This window comes from Populus euphratica, unplaced genomic scaffold (genome assembly GCF_000495115.2).
Source record: "Populus euphratica unplaced genomic scaffold, PopEup_1.0 scaffold278.1, whole genome shotgun sequence".
NCBI classification, from domain to species: Eukaryota; Viridiplantae; Streptophyta; class Magnoliopsida; order Malpighiales; family Salicaceae; genus Populus; species Populus euphratica.
The window spans coordinates 114,256-131,702 of record NW_011500113.1 but is presented as its reverse complement, the minus strand read 5'-3'; the positions used below and the strand labels follow the sequence as shown (position 1 = coordinate 131,702).

General features: G+C 35.8%; 2 protein-coding genes, 1 long non-coding RNA gene and 1 pseudogene across 6 annotated transcripts; 2 read left to right on the top strand and 2 right to left on the bottom strand.

Annotated features, from left to right (window-relative positions):
• The first annotated feature begins 52 nt into the window (after positions 1 to 52).
• Positions 53 to 4,964, top strand: LOC105109840 (uncharacterized). Of its 3 annotated transcripts, XR_839339.1 has the most exons (8): positions 53 to 346; positions 2,565 to 2,682; positions 2,804 to 2,861; positions 3,245 to 3,310; positions 3,394 to 3,489; positions 3,588 to 3,908; positions 4,165 to 4,474; positions 4,697 to 4,964. It is a non-coding gene; the product is annotated as an uncharacterized LOC105109840 (long non-coding RNA). The 3 variants fall into 3 exon arrangements; XR_839338.1 differs by lacking the exon at positions 3,588 to 3,908; XR_839340.1 differs by lacking the exon at positions 3,588 to 3,908 and having other exon boundaries at positions 3,137 to 3,310.
• A 409-nt stretch (positions 4,965 to 5,373) lies between these two features.
• On the top strand, positions 5,374 to 10,093 carry LOC105109838 (oligouridylate-binding protein 1-like). Of its 2 annotated transcripts, none has more exons than XM_011004666.1 (12): positions 5,374 to 5,566; positions 5,749 to 5,813; positions 5,936 to 6,038; positions 6,365 to 6,441; positions 6,792 to 6,853; positions 6,946 to 7,033; positions 7,616 to 7,691; positions 8,141 to 8,171; positions 8,276 to 8,395; positions 8,964 to 9,052; positions 9,363 to 9,536; positions 9,620 to 10,093. In XM_011004666.1, the coding sequence occupies exons 1-12, from the start codon at positions 5,492 to 5,494 to the stop codon at positions 9,932 to 9,934; spliced, it is 1,275 nt and encodes a 424-aa protein (XP_011002968.1). In that variant the 5' UTR covers positions 5,374 to 5,491; the 3' UTR covers positions 9,935 to 10,093. The 2 variants fall into 2 exon arrangements, with proteins under 2 accessions (XP_011002968.1, XP_011002969.1); XM_011004667.1 differs by having other exon boundaries at positions 5,375 to 5,566; positions 8,967 to 9,052.
• Positions 10,094 to 11,235: 1,142 nt separating this feature from the next.
• LOC105109836 (U-box domain-containing protein 35-like) lies at positions 11,236 to 15,906 on the bottom strand. Its single transcript, XM_011004665.1, has 10 exons — positions 15,714 to 15,906; positions 15,268 to 15,350; positions 14,908 to 15,029; positions 14,309 to 14,517; positions 14,152 to 14,209; positions 13,617 to 13,911; positions 13,183 to 13,284; positions 12,679 to 13,107; positions 11,666 to 12,385; positions 11,236 to 11,575 (listed from the first exon to the last, which is right to left on the bottom strand). The coding sequence occupies exons 1-10, from the start codon at positions 15,904 to 15,906 to the stop codon at positions 11,516 to 11,518; spliced, it is 2,271 nt and encodes a 756-aa protein (XP_011002967.1). The 3' UTR covers positions 11,236 to 11,515.
• A 369-nt stretch (positions 15,907 to 16,275) lies between these two features.
• LOC105109837 (probable nucleoredoxin 3) lies at positions 16,276 to 17,203 on the bottom strand (annotated as a pseudogene).
• Positions 17,204 to 17,447: the final 244 nt, after the last annotated feature.

The following is a 17,447-nucleotide window of genomic DNA, read 5'->3' as shown; positions in this document are numbered from 1 at the left end:
CCCGGACCACTATATTTGACCGGCTCGACCCCGTTACGAGACACTGGAGCAAAAATTTTGTATTTTGAAGGGCTAAAATAATAACTAATAAACCTTTGCAAAACCCTGGAGTTTGGACCTTACCCTCTGTGACCCCGAGGTTTCCTCTCTTCCACCGCCACCAAGCTGAAAACACAGACACTGCAAAACGGGAAAGGGAAAAAAGACAAGTTAAGGAGGAAAGCATGAAACTTTATTAACAAAAGAGCAAAGGAAATGAAGGAATAGAAGGTGGGAGATGAAGAGCTTTTTGTCACTATCTACTTCTTCTGCTACAGCTTTCCATTTTTGTCATCTGAAGGCTAAGGTTCCTTCTTTTTCTCTTCTTCTAGTTTCAGTTTAATTTTTCTATTTTTACTCTTATATCTGTGATTCTTGATGCTCCATTTGATAAAAATTGATTCTTTGTGTACTTAGTCAATGAAAACAAAAAACAAAGCATTTCATTCTTAGATTCCTGTTCTCTGCATGGCATAATACATTGATAAAGATGCTAACTTTAAATTAATTCATATCTTTTTTGTTTTGCCTTTTGCATCGATGTTTGCAGTTACAAAGCCGGGCATTTCTGAATTATCCAGCATTTTATTTATCATTTTGTACCACTTGTCGTAATTACACGCAATGCTCGCAGCTTAAACTAAGAAGAGATGGACTCTCTTCTATTACCTCCATCAACCATTCTCAAAATCTCACCAATGAATGGTCTCTGTATATGTCTGTGTCTCGGTCAGCCTTTAATTCACACTTAAACACTGGAAGTCTCTTAAGCCATTGGTCTTTTAATAATGATACTTCAATTTGGTTTACTGTTGTATTCTGAAGTAAATCTGAGGCAAAAGATAGAGAAGCTGCATCCACATGTATCTTTAGTTTATTTCACTACTTTGTGATAGTTTAGGCATGAGATAACATACATGACCAAAAGATTTTTTTTCAAGTGTAGAAACATCAAAGTAATAAATAATCCGGCAAGACCGACATCAAATCACAGGGAGGTTAATTGTATAAATTATAAATAACAACAATAATAATAAGAATTTGAAATTGTAAAATTAATGTGAGGATTAAATAATGATAAAAATAAATATCAAGGTTAAAGGATCCATTGATGATATTTCAAACAAATATAGTATAAATTCTTTTTATTACTCAATTGAAAACCACACGCAAAGGAGGTTTCAATCGGATTATAAATTGTTAATATGATTACATTAGTTATCTTATTAGAATAATGCTACTACTTATAAATATTGTTAAGTATTCATAATTCCAACTTATGTTAACAACAAATCAAGTTCTTTTCATAGCACATATGTATAACATAAATCTACATTAACCATTTAACAAGCAAAATATTAAAAGTGAATAAGATAACAAATGCAAAACATGTTAGTATCAAACATTAAAGTCCATGTTAAGTTTACACTATATTTATTCTTACACCATTAGTGTAACCTTTTCACTTTGACATAATAAACTTAGCTAAACATAATGAAAAAGAGAAATATAAATAAACAATATAAGAATATAAGTATAGTAAAAGAAATGAAAAATATAAACAAGAGATTAAGGAAAATATAACATGAAATAAAACATAAACATTACAAAAATATAAAGAAAAAAATAAAGAGCATGATCTTAATCTGAAAACTAAGATGTCTAAATGCATGACAAATGCTTCCTTTTATAGGCCAAAATTTAAAACTATTAATTTGATGATTAATTGTTGAGTGGGTGACTACTTTTTGACTTGGTGACAATCCTTATCTTCTTGTCTGCTAAAAATGTAATTGTTAACATCAGAATTCGAACAGACTTTAACAATGAAAGTTCTAGGAAATTGCTTCAGCTTTTCAATAAAAAAAAATTAAGGTTATTTGGACTCCTAGAACTCAATTTATGGGTTGAACACTAAATAGTGTCTGGACTGCATGACAGATTTAGACTTTTCTATTGTTGTTAAGGTTTAAACTTTCAAACAACAGAATTGAGTCTTGCATTCCTCATGAATATTTTAGGCCCATATCTTAGCTTTCTATTCATATAGAGCAGATCCAAATCCAAGTTCTACAACTCTAGATATGACCCAATGGCTAAATAGTGTTCCAGTTTGGACTGGACTAATGTAACTTTTTTAAGCTTCACCCTCTCTTTATCTTCTCAATTTCAGTAGTTGAACTCATCAATTAATCCTTTAATTTATGTGATAGGTCTTCATTTAAAATGAATATTTACCATAAATTAAAGATATCTTATACTATCAGACTTATTATTATAAAACATATTTTAGTTAAGTAGTTATTGATACTTCAAGAGTAAAATGCTAATATAAGACTTTGTTAAAAATATACTTTTAAGTACTAATCAATAACCTTTTATTTCCTTTTGTTTTTCCAATTGAGTGATTCTCTTAATCATGACAGCGGATTTAGTTTTCTGAGAACACTCGCTAGACCTCGCAACCCCCACATTCCTTTTTTTATTTGGTAGCAAATGTTGAGTTTTGCTGTTCAATACTACAGGTACATTGCAAAGACATTATATGGTGATGATGAGGAAGAAGAAACTCTTCAAGATACTAATGATACTAATGTTGATGAAATAAGACTGCTTGATGTTCATTCAACTTCCGATGAGAAGGTTTTCCTAGAAAATTTTAGTTCTTTGCACAAGTGTCAGGGTATCAATTCCATTAACCAGTGCAACTGGTCTGTTTGCTGTTTCTTTCAAGTTGACCAGAAATTTTTTCCTTCCTTTTTAGGTTCTTTTGAAAAAAGGTCCATATGGATTCTATGTACAGCTTGGTGAAGAGAGGACAGGTTGTACGCTTAAAAGATCTTCTGTTTCCCATGTGTGTTTAGATTTGCTTGCATGATACATGCAACTGTTTTGGAACCTCATTTTTCTTTCTGATACCATTTATGGTGATGCAGTGTTGTGTGTGCATTGTCCATTTCTTGGTTTCTTTTCTTCGGGGGCACATTTAGTGATGTCATTCGTCATGCTGCTCTGCACCAGCATATTGTTAGTATCTTTTATTCATTGAAGTTTTGTGCTCACTCTTTTTTACTTTTTTCTATTTTTTTCCTGCTAGCATCTGCTTGGATGGATCGAACTTGTTCTTGGAAAAACACTTTGTGCCATGCTATCAATTGTAGTTAGCGAACAAGTATTAAATGGACAGAATTGTTCTGTTTTTTAGATAAAAGATGTGGATGCTATTGCTCTTGAAGTTGCTCTCGATTTGCTACGCTACCCTCGGACATTGGTATGCTCGTTAATTTCTCTACGGATATGTCTTTCCCTCATCTTTGGCTATTGTTGCACTCAGTTATTTTTTCTTTTTGTTAGGGTGACCATCCAAAGGACGGGCATCCTGTGATACTAAAGATCGGAAGGGTTGCATAGATGGTTAAACAACGCCAAACAATGGTTTCTGTTCCCAAGGTATGTCTTGTTTAGCATTTCTTTGTGTTGTATTGAGTAGTGATTTTCATATGTTACTACGATCTAGCCTAATTTCTCATCCATGTTGGCAAGCATAGTTGAAGGGACTATTACTGATGCATGAAGTTAGAGGGGAAAAATGGAATGTAAAGAGTCATCCCAAATGGATTGGGCCCCCCGTATGTGGGGAACCCTAAGGGGATTAGCATGGTAGTGAACTACACTTTTAAGTTAGTGTGAGATAAGGGCAAACGAGGATCATTGCATATTAAGGGGGACGTATCATTTTTGTGAACCGTTATGGCTCCTGTCTACCTCAAGGTCAATCACTGCTTACGATCACAGCGAAGTGGGGGGAATACCGGCGCAATTGGGGAGGGAGACTATTAACAGTAGTTATTTGCATGAAATGATTGCTTGTAAGTGATGAAGATAAAAATACTCTGAATTTCTTAACCCAAAACCCTTGTTTTATAGCACTACATCCACGGTATCTCTTTACCATTTCCCCTTGATGGATCTATGTTAAAAAAACCTTCTCTTTTATTGCACTCCATACAAAGTACCTCTTTGCATTTCTCGCCTTGATGAATCTATGAAGCAATTGATAGTTTTAGACTTCCAGGATCTTCATCTAACTATTCATGTTTGGGGTGTTATTTGAAACATTGCCAGAGGACGTCAGACTGGAGAAAGCGAATGTAGGTCGATCCTGCCAAACCTAAGAGCAAACCGAGAGTCAAAGAAGCTGTTGAGGCTAGGGAGAGTGGAGTTGGTAAATAGTAAATACATGGAATCATTTTTGGCTAACGCCTTGAAACAATGAATGAATCAATGGATCTGTTGAACGAAGGCAGCTTTTTAGTTTCAACAGAAGAAAACATTGCTCTTCTGAAAAGGGTTCCAGCCCCTGTATGGACAAGAGAGATTCTTCTTACAATATAATTTTGTACAGCAGTGTAAGAATATGCAATTATATTGCAAGGTAGCAATTTTTTTTTTTTTTTTTTGATTTACGTGGGATGTCCGGGCCAGCTTACGCGCACCACGACTAATCCCCACGGCCCACTGAACATTCTGCAAGCCCAGTGAGCAGGTAAGGCACCGCGGGGGTGACAGACGTGCATGGTAAAGTTCGAACTCAGGTGCAGAGGAAGGGGACAAACCTCTTTTACCGCTAGGCCAGAACCTCACTTGCAATTGTAAGGTAGCAATTGAAATGTCTTGTTGGGGTTTTTTTGGACAGTCTGGTTGCCGGTTTCACAATATTCAACAGACTGGCCATTGCTTAAAATCTTGGAAAGCTGCTGTGTGGTAATTTAAGTTTAGAAATGATGCACTCACCATGGAAATTCTTCTTCTGAATATTTTTTTGGGGATATGTTTATATTTATGCGTTATATTATTTAACTTGGATGCTTTTATCTTTGTAATTAATTGAAGCTTTGGAATTTGTTTTGGAAACAAGTTGGCGATAAATACTAAAAATTTGTGTTTTAATATTTCAATAAATATGGAAGATCCAACTCAAGAAAAAAAGTGTGTTCAAGGAACAAAAAATCATTTTTTATATTAAAAAATAGAGAGAAATATGTTTTTTCCAAGAACTAAAAACCATAAAATCAATTTTTATATTAAAAAGTAGAGAGAAATATGGTGTTCATTGAAAACCATTTAAAATATTTTTATTTCAATAATCAAGAAATATCAGATAACATTTTGATTCTTGATGGTTTAATTAATGGAACTAAATTTATTATACGAATAACTAAATGCCATGGAGTTTAATCATTTCCATGAGGGATAATGATAATAATAATAATAATAAACTTTAAAAATAAAATGGCTGGAGTAGTAACATAAAAATATAAATTTAGGGATCGTTGATGAAGCTGCTGAAAAGCGGGGCATAACATAACCGAGGGAAAAAAAGGGTGGAAGAAAAGGAGAGGGAGAGCGAGAACCGTTGTCCCCGTCACTGTCGTCATCTTGAAGAGCGTGAATGCAACAGCAAACACTGCTTCAACATCATCACATGTATCATCATCCTGCTCTCGTCGCTTCTGCAATGTCTCAGGTCTTTCTCTCCCTCTGTTTGTTAAATTTTCAATCTTTGTTTATTATGTTTCTTTTCCGCTTCAATCACTTTTTTTTAGTTCATTCATTCATTCTTCAGTTAATTAAATTCAAATTTTATTCCCTTTTCATTTATTTTAATATAAATATGATGTTTTATTTTATTTTGCTGGGTTGGTGCAGATGGAGCCTATCCTTGGTGGTAATCTGCCTCCTGCTTTTGAGTCTTCTTCTTCTTGTCGCAGAGTGTAAGCCTCTTTCATTTTCTCCCCTTTCTTTTCTTTCATCTTTCTCCTAATTTCCCTTCCCTTGGATTTTAATTTTTTTTTAAAATTTCTAACCCTCTTTCCTTCCATGGATGATCTATTAGTTATGTAGGAAATATTCATGTAAACGTCACTGACAAGCTTCTTGCTGAAGTTTTCGCAACTGCTGGCCCTCTTGCTGGATGCAAGCTCATCAGAAAGGATAAGGTTTCTTTCTTTCTTTCCTTACCGATCAATTCAACTCCCCATTGCCCCAGCCTCTTGTTTTTCCGACATTTTTCGTTGAATTCTTCAAGTGTTTTGCACTTTCTAGTATTATTTCAGATGGGAAGGAAAAAAAACAAACAAAGAAAGAAACTTTAGTGTTAGGAATAGAGGATGACTTGTTCTCGATATTGTATTTCTCTTACTCTGAAAAAATTCTTCTCTTCTGATTTTGTGCTGGTTTTGCCTGTTGTCTTCTTACAATATTCTTTTCCATAATGTTGCCTGCACTTTTTTTTAATGATTCATATGGTTTGTGCTAATTGCAGTCATCATACGGTTTTGTGGACTACCATGACCAATCATCTGCAGCACTTGCAATAATGACATTGCATGGACGCCAACTGTAAGTTTTTGTGTCTCCTTTATTAAGCTTGGCTAATCTTGTACCTTTAGCCCAATGGATTCGTTCAGCTGACAATCTAAAACAAGTGCAAGGAAATGATTTTACATAATATGGTTTGTACCACTGAATCTTTTTTCCTAATTTCTGTCATTTTCTTCTGGACCATGCCACTTATTTATTTGTAGAAATACTGATTTAATTGCATGTTGTGTATTGAGTAATTAAGATTTGCAAATAATCAGTATGACTTTATTCAATTTTTACTCTGTAGCAAATGCTACCTTATTGGTGAACTCTTTTTTTTTTTTTGGACATCATAGATTTTGTGCTTTATTAATACAATTTTCCAGTTATGGTCAGGCGCTTAAAGTGAATTGGGCATATGGCAATAGCCAAAGGGAGGATACATCAGGTTATTTGCCGTTTCATTGTTTCAGCTGTTTTTTATTTGGTTGTGTCTTGTTTGTTCACGGTTTTTATGGGTTTATTCTTTCATCTTGTCAGGGCATTTCCATGTATTTGTTGGTGATTTGAGTCCAGAGGTTACTGATGCTAATTTATTTGCTTGCTTCTCAGTCTTTCCTAGTTGCTCGTAAGTTCCTTGTTTTCTGTTTATCATTTTTTTCATCCAAAATGTTTTGGGTCAAGTGCGAACAAAGTATTTTGTAATTTGGCCATTTGCACGTATTTGTGTTTTATTCTTCAAGCAATGCTCTTAAATGTGTCAATACTATAAGAAAAATAAGGCAAAGGTGATGATGCCCTTTTGCTATTTGTGACACTTTTAAGTAAACCCAATCATGCTCATCCATTTAAGTAGTTGTTAAATGCAGTGTAAGGGACATATTTCTTGCTGCTAAAACAGTTAATGACACTGTTGAGGAACCAAACACATGTCACTCAAGTGGGAAAAGAAGATATCACTGAAATGTAAATGGCTAAATCACTCTGTACTTTTATGCACTTTGTCTAAAACTCCAGATGTATTTGTTACAACATGATTTTTCTCTTTGATTGATGTTAACAATCTTGGTTAACATGTTAACGTGGACTGCTACCTTCTCTTTTATGTTACTCATGTCTTATACTCTTTTTTGGCTGTGTAAAAATACCAGGTTGTTGTTTTTGTTCTAAAAACCTTATGTTTGTTTTCACAATGTTGTTTCATTTCCAGCAATGCAAGGGTCATGTGGGATCACAAAACTGGCCGCTCGAAAGGATATGGCTTTGTTTCATTCCGTAATCAGCAGGTACTGCTTTCCAGTTATGAGTAGCTACTGAATCAAGTTTGAGGGTTGTGGATTTATTTCTTAATCCATTTTACGCTTTATGAACTTCTTGTTTCACAGTGTGTTCAAGTTGATAGAAGATTTTATGAGTTAACAATGTTTTGCTTGGAGCTTGAAGTATTGAGGTCCTCTGCTAGAATTGTTTGTACTTTTCTAGTTTATTTGGGGATATAAAGATTCAAGAAGAAATTATTTGCTTTTATTTTCCATTTTAATTTCTTTTTGACGAATCTATTTTCAATGTTTTTGAGTGAATAATGATTGGTTTCCAACAGCAAATTGAAGACTGATTTAGATGTCTGGTGGCATGGATATCCTTATGTTCTGATTTTTCCATTTGGATATTGACTAAAATTTCTTAAGAAGTTGCTTGAGCCATAAACTAATTTTCTTATGATACTACTATGCAGGAGGCACAAAGTGCTATTAATGACTTAACTGGTAAGGCACATAAGTTTATCCATGTTTCCTTGGTTTAACTTTTCTGTGCTCTCTGGGAAGAGTTAGTGCATGATTTTGATGTTTTGCTCCATTCTGAACTGGAGGTAAATGGCTCGGAAACAGGCAGATAAGATGTAATTGGGCAACTAAAGGTGTTGAATCCAATGAAGATAAGCAAAACAGTGATAACCAAAATGCAGTTGTACTTACTAATGGATCTTCAGGTACCATAAACCTTTTCTGGTAATTCAGCCCACGTTATGTAAAATAATCTTTTTTTTTTCTTTGCTTGATCCAAAAGGTCGTTGAGCCTTGCGTAATACTTAGAAAGGGGGTAGCTCTCTCCCTCTTTTTGTCCTTTGTATCTCAACTATGAGATGGATTCAATCCAATGCCACTTGAGTAATGGCAAATGACTTTAAATAAGAAATTGTTTTCTTTCCATATTTCGTATCTGCACTTATGGTTAATAGGTTATTTACCAAGCATGCGTAGATAGGTGACTAGCTGATTTCAAAGTCCCGAAGTATTTTGCTAGTCCATGCTTTCATGAAGTGGACTCAGGGGTGTGTGTGTGTGATCACTATCAGTTTGATTTGCCATATGTGAGCTTCATTTTGGCATGAATTTATTTCAGCTGTAATCGCTATTGAACTTCATTTTCCACTCCGGAGTTCTGAATTTGAGTTGAGCAATTTCCTGCTGTATTGAGTTTGTAAAACAGATATCTTTTGTAAATGCATGGTTGGAGAGTTGAATGCTGACAGAGTTTTACTTTTGTATCTTGGTAAGCAGAAGGAGGTCAGGAAAGCACTAACGAGGAGGCTCCTGAAAGCAATCCTGCATACACCACTGTCTATGTTGGCAATCTTTCCCATGAGGTAATTAAAGGATGAATAAGCAATTTACAGTTATTTTACTGCTTTCTTCTACATGTTTAGGTAGAACCCTCTTTTGTTTTGGAAGTGGTAACTTTTATCTCCAATATTGCATTTATTAAATAAGTGCTTTATAGGCAACAGATTGAATAAAAAGCATGCTATCTGTTTAGGAAATTCTGATTTTGAGAGTGATTGGTTTCATGTCATATTTTTTATCTTCTTTGATCGCTCTTACTTCTGAATGGAAGTGATAAGATGTTGGCTCCTTGGCTCTGTACCTTTTGCTTGACAATTTGGTCTGTTTGATCAGGTCACCCAGGCTGAGCTGCATCGTCATTTTCATGCTCTTGGGGCTGGTGTAATTGAGGATGTTCGAGTCCAGAGAGATAAAGGTTTTGGGTTTGTCAGATACAACACTCATGAAGAAGCAGCCTCAGCCATTCAAACGGGCAATGGGAAGATAGTTTGTGGAAAGCCCGTGAAGGTCAGACATGATATTACTTGATGGGTTTTCTTTTCTTTGTTTTTTGCTTCCTTTCATGTCAACATTGGTGTTTTCATGTGCAGTGCTCATGGGGTAGCAAGCCAACGCCTCCTGGAACTGCTTCAAATCCATTGCCACCTCCAGCTCAACCATATCAAATCGCTCCATCAACTGGTATAAACCAAGGCTACTCTGCAGCTGATTTGTTGGCCTATCAGCGCCAACTTGCCTTGAGCCAGGCTGCTGCATCCGGCCATTCAGGCCAAGCTCTTCTCCAGTTGACTGGACAGCATGGCCTAGCTGCTGCTTCAATGGACTTGAGCGCTGGTGGGTCCCAAGCTATGTATGGTGGATATCGTAACGGTTTGGCAGCTCAGCAGCTCATGTATTACCGTTAGTTCTGGGACCATTTTTGGATGATTTTTCTTCCGGACACCTTTTCTTCTTTGAGATATGGATTTCTCTGAGATCGAATGCGTCATCATTCAACTGAGTTTTAATTACCTTATCCGAGTTGTATATGTAACAAGTAATTCAAACTTGGAACTTCAAAACAATATCCATCTCTTGGATTAAGTTTATTTTATAAATAATCTATCGATCATTTAACAAGCCTCCTCGAGATTAGTTAATAAAACAAGTATGCTTTCATCTCGAAAAAGAAAGAGAAATGTGTTTGCCATTTAAAATAGAGTTAAAATTATTAACTTTAGCTAGTAAACAATTCTAAACAATTACCTTCGGGTTAAAATCAAGCTTTGAAATGTAATCCCCTTTATGGATATTTGATTATTTGACTCGTGTCAGAAAACTTGTTTGCGAAGGCATCTAATAACTAAGTGGAAGCTTTTATGAATTAAATATTTATAGTTAATAATAAATAAAGTCCAATTATGCCTAATATAACTTAAACTTACACCAAACCCATACAAAATAGTTCTGTTTAGAATTTCAATTAGCAATTTAAATTTAAATTTTTTAAGTTAGAATATTTATTTGAAATGATATTAAATATTTGTTGACCATCATTTTAATTAATTAAATTAACTACTAGATAGACTTATAGTTTTTTTATATGATATAAGACTTTAAATAATAAAACGATTACGAGTTTGAATTCTATAACTCCTATTTTCTCTTTTAATTATAATTAATTAATAAATCAAGATAATGTAAATTTATGAAAGTTTTAAATTGAAAATGTTTTTAAGAATATTATAAATTATATTTTTAAAGGGTTTTTTATTAAAAAATAATATAAATTATATTTTAAAATCTTATTTTAACAATCATAACTTTTAAGTTATGATTGTTTTTTAACTATAAAACTAAACCACCAAGTAAAAAAAAAAAAGGTCCAAGCAATTAAAGCACCATCTTAGGAGTTGATAAGCTGAGAAAAATAGAGCAGAAGCTAAGTCAACCGAGAATACATTGCAAATACATGGAAGTATCAAAATTTGATGACATAACATTTATCGGTAAAAATATGATTTATATTATTCTTTAATGCACCCCCTCAACTCTCAAGTAAAAGTTATTTGGGCTTGAAACTTGTATATGTTTATATTATTTTATGTTTAATTTTTATTAAATAAATAGAGATGGTAAGGTTCAAACTCGTGACTGTTTAGTCATTAAAATTCTGATACCATGTCAAAGAACCATCTCATCTAAAAATTTAAACTGTTAAATAAGATTGCAAGATATGATTTATATTATTCTCTAGCAAAGTTGGAGTGACAATCTACAAATTTAATTAAGCTCTTTGCTAGCCAATTCCCTTGGCAATTCAAAGAGATGGGACGACTAATTTGTGACAATATTGAAACACAGCACAAAAGAAGAGAAAAACGTCAGAGGAACTTCTGACCTCATCTTGATTGATTATATCTACACAGTATAAACAAAAATAAAAATCGATGGAACTTCCACTTTAATTTCCTTAATTATTAACAGTCCTGTTTGTTTTTGACATTTCATGCATGGGCTGAAGAGCTTCTTGAGCTTACTTCGGATCTTGAAGAAGGAAGGTCACTCTGCAAAAACATTAAGTATTTGTTAATGTGGTAATTTGTAGCTATGCATACTTGTAGATTTTTATGCAGAATTAATTCTGGCGAGCTTACTGCACTTGGTGTTGACAATGAGCGATGCATAGTTTCTTCAGCAATTGCTCTCAATCTCTTAAGTTCTGGCAGGACAACCTTTCCGAGGTCAGGCCTGTCTTTCCGCCTTAACTCTGCACACTTTAGCGATAGCTTGGCAAAGTACGTTGCCTCTTCAATCGGCCAATCAGGCACTGCTGGATCCAGCATCTGAGCAAAAGTACCCTTTTCAAGTGCCCTTTCAACATGGTGAGTCAATCCCATTGCCGGTTTCGCTGTTAATATTTGTAGAAACATGATCCCTAGAGAGTATATATCTGACTTTATACCTAGCATGCCTGTTTGCTGATACTCTGGATCTATATAGCAGAAAGTTCCAGCCGTGGATGTCATGCGGTACTGCGTCACATTGTCAGCAACTGATGGTGGGACTAGCCTGGCCAACCCAACATCGCTGATCTTGCTCACAAAATTGCGGTCAAGCAAGATGTTGGCAGGTTTTAGATCACGATGTACGAGTGGCTCAGGTTTCGTTTGGTGGAGGAACAGCAAACCAGTGCCAATTTCAGCTGCTATGCGAAACCTTAACTGCCATGATAAAGGTGGAGTGTTTCCCCTGCAGAAGAGCCGATCTTCTAAGCTACCGTTAGCCATAAACTCATATACTAAGCATCCATACTCAGGGCAGGCTCCCAGGAGGAGGACCATGTTAGGGTGCCTTATGCAACACAATACCTCAACCTGAAAACAGTTCTCACCAGGTTAATTGAAAATCTAAAAAGATAATTTTCAAGAGTTGTGTGGTGTAGTTTCAGAAAGGCTTCTGTTGATTTGATGTAACCCATGAAAGGGTTAAAATCTTCTAAGGGGGTCACTCCTAAGCTGCTTAATGAATTTAAAAATTGTGTTTTCGGAGAAATTTGTTTCTGAAAAGTTACAATACTGATTTTTCCTTTCGAGAAAGTCGTTCAGAAGTAAGAGCTTGAAAATTTTTAAAACTGAAGCACCTGTAGAGAATCTTTTTGGCTACGTACCTCTTGCTGAAACTGTGACCTTCCTTGAGCTGCATCCGGCCGTAAAACCTTAATTGCTACGGACGTGTGGTCCAGATAACCCTTGTATACAGGACCATAACCCCCTTCACCAATCTTGCGTGATTCTGAAAAGTAATCTGTTGCAGCTTCAATTTCTTCGATTGGGTATCTCCTGTATCTGACATCTGAATTTGCTAGAGCATCAAGAGCCTTTCTCTTCTCTTCTGCTTCTCTGTGTGCTTTCATTTCTGCATTAATCCTTTTTTGTGATTCCAGCTCAGCAATTCGCTGAGCTGCTTCTGCAGCCTCAATTGCTGCTTTGGATTTGGCCTTTTCCCTTTCTGCAATTGCCAACGCAGCTTCCTCGGCTAATCTTGCTTCTTCTAATCTCTGCTCTTCTTCCATTTTCCAGCGCTGGAGCTCTTTTGCCTGCAAAGAAGTTAATCTCAAAACTCATTGTGGACTTTTTAAGGCCACATGACAAGAAGATGAAATTTCTTATACCTTTTGTTTTGCAGTGAGTGCTTCTTTGCAAGCGGAACTGTACATTTCCATTGTTTGCTTGAGCTCCAGCTTTAACCTTCTCATTTCAGCCTCCACATCTTCCTGAGATTTTACAGAATATCTTGAATGTAACTGTTAGCTCTCACAAATCACAAACACTAATGTAGATAGTGGATTATTTGTCATTTGAGAAAAGTCAGAAATTGTTGCCAGCTTTACCGGAAGGTGGAACGTGCTTTCATCTGCGTGGATTAAACTAGAACTTTTAACAGATTAGTTTATTTCCAGGGCGACAATGTTTAGATCCATGTTTATTCATTGTTACACTAATTATGAAAGATACTATTATAGATGTGTACTTATTCATCTTCAGAAAATGCAGATGCTACATTTATATATTTCTGCTATTGAAATGAATGACTGCATGCTCTTACCGCGGCTGATGGCAGCTGGTCACTTTCATGTGAGAAGGGTGATAATTCAGGTGAAAAGCCACCTTGATCCATTGATCTCCTTCCATAATGCAATGACTCAAAGCTATAGTTGCTGTCAAAGTCAGAGATGTTTGACAGCCGTGGAGGGGTGCGGCTTGTTTCTGTGTTGTCATAGAATGCTGGAAATATGCTGTCGATGCTTGCTCTGCCAGAGCTGACAAATGATATATCGCTATCTGGAACCGAGAGTTCACCATATGACTTTCCATTCAAACCCCTCCTGGTGAATGGTGACCTGTTTTCAGAAGCAAAATTTTTTATGTTTGTTCTTCAAGAGACTGATAGATTTTCCCTTTTCTCATTTGGGGACTATAAAAGACACAGTAGGTCATCGATAGGACTTTCGAACGATTTTGATGAAAAATTTCAGGTCTTCCTTCACTAGAAAACTAGCTATATAGATAATTTATGTTTTTCACAGTTTCATTTTTCTTCTCTTACAAAACAAGGAAAATGAGCGCTGAGCATCACTTGCCTGAAGGATTCTGTCTCACCAATTGATCTTCGGGGTGGTTCCAGTGGTGGCTTCTCAGCTACCGATTGAATACACATTATTAATTTTATGATCAATGGGAGTCTACTCAGAGCATAGAAAATAAAAACAAAAACAAAAAAAAAACAAAATCCCCAACCTCTTTTAACAGGAGTTGGAGGAATATGCGTGTCCATTGAAGCTGGCATTGTGCCGTTTTGGTTAAGAAGTTGGCTGTGCACTGAGGTAACTGGTGCAGGACGGAAGGCAGGTCGCATGGACTGAATCTTTCCTTTGGATATGACATAAACAGTGCAAAAATCCGGTGCCCCCTTTGACACGTTGCCTGCTATATCTGCTGCTTTGAATCTTTTGGGAAGAAATTTTTTGGAGGTTAGGGAACTCGGAAGAAATTTATGCTTTCATAATATCATTAGCTTTACAATCTACAGAAACACAAAAACACTCATACGGATTATTGATGCAAAGCTTGTTAGCCATTTTCACATGCCTATCGTCACATTTCAACATCCTGGATAAGAAATTTGAACAATTTATCTTAGCGTCTGATGTCAGTCTGTCTTGTCTTTGATAGCATTTCAGATGCATTTGTTACATGCCATTTGAAGCACCATGTTCAGAACTCTAACTTCTAAGCACTCATCTTCTCATCTCTCACCAACATATGACCTTTTTCTATCTGAAAAGGTTTTGCTAGATTTATTTTCCTGCTAGTGACTTCACAAGAGAGGTACATACCTCAAAAAGCCTCCTTTCGTCGACCCACCAACAATCAAAGTCTCAATTAGAGTCTGGGTAACATATTCAATTAATGCTTTTGCGACATCCGTGTCTTCCAACATGACATCTTTGCAGCTAATCTGATGTCAAAATGAATGCAGAAGCTTAAAGACTTGAAAATATGAAACAAGTATGGTTAACTATAAATTTAAAGTGTAGGCATCCTTAGAAGGCCTTAATGAATTCAATTCATAGAGAATTTCTGGACAAGTATGCATATGCTCTTGATAATTCCATAACTCAATATTTCTTGCAGGATAGGCTTTCCCATTCAAGTTCACGTTGAAAGAAAATGAAGATTTCATCTTCTACACTTACATCTTTACGTGTGCAGAAACAGCGGAAAGGAAGGAACAAATCCTTGGAATCAGGATCTTTGGAATCAACAAATTGGTTCATCTCTGCATCGAAAATGAATATGAAAATTGCAATAATATGATCAGTAACATGGTTAAGAAACTTCTCCTATACGAGACTACGATACAGATATATTGCTTTCATCTCAAGGCTATAGCTTTACTGCTTTTTGCGCGGCGTCTTTCTGGTTAGCATGCAAATCCATGACATGTTTTTATTTGTTTCCATTTTTCCATCCCTTTTTTATGCAAGACTTTCTAAGGGAAATAGAATTTCCTGCTAAGATGATGCTTTCAGAAAATATTATGAAATCAAGCTATTAACAATTACAAAATGGAATCCACGACAATTTTCCATTTGCATATGCAATATGCATGCCGGACTATGGTTGCAAGGGAGATACTTACTTGGTGAAGAAGAATGTGAAGAAAGAGATGATTTGAGATTGACATGGATGAGAATAACAGTCTGCCCTTTAACCAAAAGATTGTCAATAGCCCATTTGAGGGCAATTTGACTGCTTTTATCCTTGTCTATTGCCACTGCAACTAATCCATTTCCTCCAACCCTTTTCTCTGGCAAAGACCTGGGCATCCACATCTCTCTCAATCAACTATTTTCTATCCTTGAAACTAATAGCAGAACCTTCAAAACGTTCAATGGATTGATTTCTCTTCTGGTATCTTATCAGAAGCTGATTGGAACCTTTTGATCAACCTTCAACTTTCTCTACAAGAAACTCAGAAATGCAATCTGCATATCAAAATTTTATGCAAATGGGAATTTTTGTCTTTTCTTTGATTATCTATTTCCCTCTCTCTAGAAGAAGAGAGCCAGGAAGGGACCTTTACCTCTTTGTGGTTCTACTGCAATATCCTTTTTCCTCAAGTTCCACAATCCTAGCTGTATCTTCCTAAATTAGGCTAGTTTTTTCATTTTTCTTTTTTTAACCTTTTATTTTCTCTCTTCTAACTAAATTAATTAATTAAATTCATACCCTCTAAATTCTTTCCCCCACAAATTGCTCTCTGGTGTTTGAGCTTTGACCTATAAATACTCAGCTGCCATCAGATTTATGGTTCTGTTATCCTAAATGGCATGCATAGGATTAGTAAATTGAGGCCTTGTGACTCAATCAACTAGTCTTAAATTGATGCACCCAATTGGTCCGTGGTATCAAAAAAATCAGTTTGTTACATTAAATCGATGGACAAAGAATTTTTTTTTCTTGGAAAGGTCATGTATTATTCTTTCAAATATTTCAAGTACTACATTTAAGCTGTTATATTAACATCTTCCACTCCCACTAAACACTCTGAGCATGCCTCTTCGACACCTGCTAGATGAAGGTCATAATCACAAAAATCACAAGAGAATGCCCAGAACTTGCCTTTCCCTTTGGAACCGTCACATACATATGTTTTTGCCATGTCCAACTTCAGAGCATGTTGGTGCTATATATTCTTCACTTGCCGGGGCAATGCATCTCCCTTCTTTTTCAAAGCTGCCTTCATCTCAGTAATCCTTGAATCTGTAAGTGGGAAAGCCTTAGCACTATACAAGGAAATCATGGCCTTCCCATATGTGCTAATGGTCTCACCATCCTGTCCTATAATGAACAAAGCTAGAATCCCTTTAATGTTAAAGATCCTACAAAGGCCTTTCCATGTTTTATCCTTGTATGGAATAGCAAGCTGTGGCATGCTACTTAGGTTGGTATTAAATTCATTAAGGTCTCGGTCAGTAGACACTAGAATAATTTCAAAGCATCCACCTTTGGTGGTTATGATCTCGTTGTAAGCCTGGATAAGTTGCCAGTGAAGACACGGCTTGGAGGGCACAAGTGTGCACCAAAGTAAAGGCCTATTGTCTTGCCAACAAGTTCAGATAAGGTTAAAAAATGTCAATGCTATGACTGGCGTGCCATTTGTAACAACAGGGATAAACTTAAATCGCCTTTGTAGTATCTCTTGATAAAACATAGTTTCGTCCTTCTAGTGCAAGAAGTTGTCCTCCCTGGCACTTCGCATCATCGATAGACCTCAACTCCTCGATTTGTTTCCTACTGAAGGGAAATGCTTCAAAACTATACTCTTCTATCCAATCATAACGTCCTCAACTGATATTCCATCAGAGCTCAA